General features: G+C 48.4%; 1 protein-coding gene across 1 annotated transcript in view; it reads right to left on the bottom strand.

Annotated features, from left to right (window-relative positions):
• Window positions 1-4,510, bottom strand: part of LOC106814966 (histidine-rich glycoprotein-like) — a 7,950-nt gene extending 3,440 nt beyond the window's left edge. The window contains exon 1 of the mRNA XM_014819363.1: window positions 4,501-4,510. Coding sequence (XP_014674849.1) covers window positions 4,501-4,510 — 10 coding nt within the window. The remainder of the gene's footprint in view (window positions 1-4,500) is intronic.
• Between the last annotated feature and the right edge of the window lie 500 nt (window positions 4,511-5,010).

The raw sequence follows: 5,010 nt of genomic DNA, 5'->3' as shown, positions 1-5,010 counted from the left end.
TGTATGCTCAGGTTTGCGTGCGTGCGCGTGGTGCGTGCTCTTGGTGCGTGCGTGCGCGTGGTGCGTGCGTGTGTGCGTGCGTGCTCTTGGTGCGTGCGTGCGCGTGGTGCGTGCGTGCGTGCATGCGTGTTCGTGGTGCGTGCGTGCGCGTGGTGCGTGCGTGCGTGCGTGCTCTTGGTGCGTGCGTGCATGCGTGCTCGTGGTGCGTGCATGCACGTGGTGCGTGCGTGCGTGCGTGAGTTCTAACAGCAAGGCTCTCCACCTAGCGTCCCGTGTTTTATCCGGCTTTTTCATGTGGTTTTTCTCCTAATTTCGATTCGATGTTCAATATTTGCGAAAGCGTATGTTTTCGCACGCGACGTAGTCTCTTCGTGTTCGCCTTGTTTTTTTGCTGGGCTAGTAATCTAGTATTAGGGGGAAAGTATTGTGTCGCTCGAGCTCTTTCCTCTTACTTTCTCGTTCGCTCCCGCAAGCGCCCCTTCTCTGAGCATTTAAAAGCCAACTATCTATCTATCTATCTATCTATCTATCTATCTATCTATCTATCTATCTATCTATCTATCTATCTATCTATCTATCTATCTATCTATCTATCTAGCTATCTATCTATCTANATCTATCTCTCTCTCTCTCTCTCTCTCACTCTTTCTCTCTCTATACATGCATATATATATATATATATATCGTGTGTCTGCAATCATTAGCGTCTGTCTGCTCTACATCCACGGCCCGACGGCGTGAAGCCGTATGACAGCCGACGCCGCCGGCGATGACGATGACGACTGCACATCCGGATGCAGAGTGCGGGAGAAACAAAAGCCTCACAGCAGCAACAAGCAGCAGCAGTAAGCAGCGATCAGCACGTAATCGGCTCGTCGTTGTGTGTATTTGTGTCGGGGTGGTGGGGGGGGTGGGGAAGTAATCGTCTGCACGTATACGATGACGATGACGGCGGTGATGGCGGGGATTCCCCGCTCCGTCTTACAGCCAGCCTGCTTTGCGAATCTACAAGATGAAGAGATAACAGAGGCCTCATTAAATGATGCGCAGCAACTGAGTGCGACAGAGAGAGAAGGAGTGAAGGGAGAGAGGGTGGGGAATAGAGATAGAATGAAAGAGATGGGGACAAAAAGAGAAATGTATTCGCTGTAATTCCGCCTTACTGACTCAGTACTCACTTAAAAAAACGGATCTAAATTATAAAAGTTCTCGCGATATCGCAGCATTCCACCCCGCTCGCATCGTCCCGCCTCCCGAACCCGACCAGCAGATGGCGTGCCGAGCGGACATCCGGTTTGCTCAGGCGCGTTTTGAAATGTACGCGAGATTTCAATAATTAAGCAGTTGCCTCCGTTCATCAATCAATATCAGCTCGACAAACCTGACTTAACGCTAATGCTATTTTGTGAGCGAAACCGATACGAGGATCCAGCCAGACGCTCGATCATGGTGGCCTAATGTCTATTTACTCTCGCAAACCGCTGCGGGAAAGAGAGCGAGAGAGAGAGACGGGCAGAGAGAGAGACGGGGAGAGAGAGAGACGGGAAGAGAGAGAGAGAGAGAGAGAGAGAGAGAGACGGAGAGAAAGAGAGAGAGACGGGGAGAGAGAAGCGGAAGTAGACGAAAGAAAAAGGAGAAGAATGAGGCGGATGACGAAGGAGAGGAGGAGAAAAACCGGTAACGAGACGGAGGGGTTTGAGATGTGGACAGCAAAAAAGAGAGGATTGAGATAGAGAAAGAGAAACGGAAGATGGTGACGAGGAAAGAGAAGTAAAAGATGAATATACAGAAGACAATGTAGATATAGAAAAAGCAGAAAAAAGAAAGAAAAAGAAGAAGAAGAACAACAACAAGAAGAAGAAGAACAACAACAACACAACAGCAGCAGCAACAGCAGCAGCAACAGCAGCAACAACAACAACAAGACAAAGTCAAAGAAGCAAGAGAAGTAAAATAAAAAGATAAAGAAGAAGGATGACGATGACGCGGAAGGGGAGAGGGTGAAGAGGATGAATAGGGGAGGAGTATGAGGAGAGGAGGTGAGGACGGAGGAGGAGAAGGAGGAGGAGGAGGAGGAGGAGGAGGAGGACAGAGGAGGAAGAGGAGGAGAGGAGGGGGAGGAGAGAGCAGAGATAGAGGATTGAGAGGCAGAATGAGCATGAGGCATTGATGATGATGAGGATGAGGAGGAAGAAAAGGAGGGGAGGAGGAGGAGGAGGAGGAGGAGGAGGAGGAGGAGGACATAACGAATAAGAAGGGGAAGACCCTCGTCATGGGATGAGCAGACGACAGATGACGTCATGACGGATGCGTTTAAGAGCCGAGTTAGTGAGTGTTCTTGCGATACGCGCCGGAAAATTACCATCAGTCGTTTCCGATAGCGGGGCGGGAAGAATATTTTGCCGAGATTGAACAGAAATCGACCGACGAACGAAGAATGAGAAGCAGACGATGAGTCGAGTGTTCGATGGCTTTGCTGATACGGCAGCGGTCGCCGACGCCGCGCATATTATGTAGTCGATAAAACCGGGAACAATGACAAACAAATATATATATATATATATATATATATATATAGGCGTCACGCAAATTCTCAACGGAAAAGAGGTTTACTAAACGCCCCGCATTTCGTAATCGGGGGTTTGCCTGCGTAGACAGCGTGCGTGTAAGCGGAACGTCGATGGCCGGAAGATGCCCGAAATCGGCCCTTCCCGAGAGTGTTTCATTCTGGTTCGCCTGGCCTCGTTTGCTAAGCTTGATGACAGATCGGCTCATGTCAATAATCAGCTTTTAAACGGCCAATAAAACAAAACGTAGTGTAAGAAATATGTGTTACGAAACGAGTTAGAAAATGTTAAAAACTGACAAGCATCGGGATCGCAGTCTTTTTCGGCGGGTAGAGTGTTGAATGAGAAACGGCTACGGCGAGTAGACAGATGACAGCGCTAGATGACGAGACAAGAATAGGTCGACATAACATTTAGCCATTATTTTTTGCTACGTTCATTTCTAACTAGTTTTTCCTGTGCTAGACTCTTAAAGCTCGCTCCAGCAATGCTTATGGATTTGAAGTTATGGGTGTTTTAAAGAAAAAAAGATAACTGGCGCAAAAAAAGTGTAGGTCCCGGGCCTACGAGTGGGCTACCATACTGGCTAGCCCGCGGCTGAGTCTACCTATCATAACTACTGACTGACTACTAGCGTACTCACTACTGACTGACTATGAGTCTACTACTACTACTACTACTACTACTACTACTACTACTACTACTACTACTACTACTACTACTACTACTGCTGCTGCAGCGGCAATTTATTTATTTATACATATACATGTATGATGCATAGATGCGTATAGATATACCTACGTGGATATCATTTCCGATATTTTTGAGCGAAAATTGCTTCCCTAAAAGTGTTTGCTGTGTAAAGCACTGTCCGTGATACAAGCGCGCGTTAACGGCAAATATTGAACTTGCGAGCCTATAAGTGGCTGTTAAGCCGCCGCTGCAAGATTCCCGCCAAAACCTGCCAATATCGGCTCGCACGCGTAGACGGGCTCCCGTCCGCTGCTTGGCCGCTGTGCTACCGTGTGCCCCTCGTCCGCTCGGCGCCGGTCCAGCCCAGGATTTAATATGATGTGTGAGTGCGGTTTTGTCTGCTCCGCCCGTTTATTATATATATATATATATATATATNTCCCAGACGTGCTGATTCTGAAAATATCTTTAGTTTTCCTCTAGGCTGCGGAGTTCTCTAGTTATGCGAGTACGGACTAATTCGGCTGAACAACTTTATATATATAGATTTTCCTCTAGGCTGCGGAGTTCTCTAGTTATGCGAGTACGGACTAATTCGGCTGAACAACTTTATATATATAGATTTCGCGCTAATTTAACCCCCCCTCCCCATCAGTCCTCGCAGCCATGCAGCGTCTGTGCGTGGCGACCTATATCTACCTGCTGATCACATGCCAGCTGCTGCTGCGCATGACCGAGATATCGCATCGCCCAATGACGTCATCTGCCTCGCTTCCGACGTGCGTCGTCTTGTTAAAGATAACTAGTGATCGTCGCAGACGTCTCTATGACCGCTTGTGTCGGCGCAGACGATCGTTGCGGCTCGGCAAGTTATTCTTATGGCGCACGCGCGAGCAGATGATGTGACGTCACCGCGCGAGCAGATGATGTGACGTCACGACGCGAGCAGATGATGTGACGTCACCGCGCGAGCAGAAGATGTGACGTCACGGCGCGAGCAGATGATGTGACGTCACCGCGCGAGCAGACGATGAGACGTCACGGCGCGAGCAGATGATGTGACGTCACGACGCGAGCAGATGATGAGACGTCACCGCGCGAGCAGATGATGTGACGTCATTGCGCTGGCAGCCACGATGGCTGCTAAGCGAGGGAGCATGGGATTAAAGAGAAATCTCTAGTTCTTGTTTCTCTCTAATTCTATAATTCATTCTGTAATGCGGAGGCGATGAGTTCCTACCTGCAGGCATGGTCATTGTGTTGATCACGTGAGAATTGTGCTGATCACGTGACCATTATGCTGTCACGTGATCATTGTGCGGATCGCGGGACCGATACCTTGATCGGGTGACAAATGGGTTTATCACGTGACCATTGTGTTGTTCACGTGACCATTGTGTTGCTCCCGTGACCGCGTGTTGATCGCATTTCCGAATTTAATATTTACAGCAATTATGCAGTAGGTGAATTATACCTTACCTTTTCTGATAGATCATCGCATGTACGTGACGAATATATATGGACATGCATGCATGTCGGGTGAATGTGTATATATCTTGAGCTCAGAAATAGAATGGAATGATGTTCGAAGATACTTACAATTCTAAAATACAGCCAATTATATGAGGATTCTTGTACTCTACATTTATGTGTGCTTGGGTTTTGCTATGTGCGTGGGTGCAAGTGTGCGCGCGTGTGCGTATGTACCTATGTGTGCACGTGCGGGTGTGTGCGTGTGTGCGTGCGGGTG

The sequence above is a fragment of the Priapulus caudatus genome, unplaced genomic scaffold (genome assembly GCF_000485595.1).
Source record: "Priapulus caudatus unplaced genomic scaffold, Priapulus_caudatus-5.0.1 Scaffold1014, whole genome shotgun sequence".
Lineage (NCBI taxonomy): Eukaryota > Metazoa > Priapulida > Priapulimorpha > Priapulimorphida > Priapulidae > Priapulus > Priapulus caudatus.
Note: the sequence above shows the minus strand (reverse complement) of the source record. Positions and strands in the feature narration are given on the sequence as shown.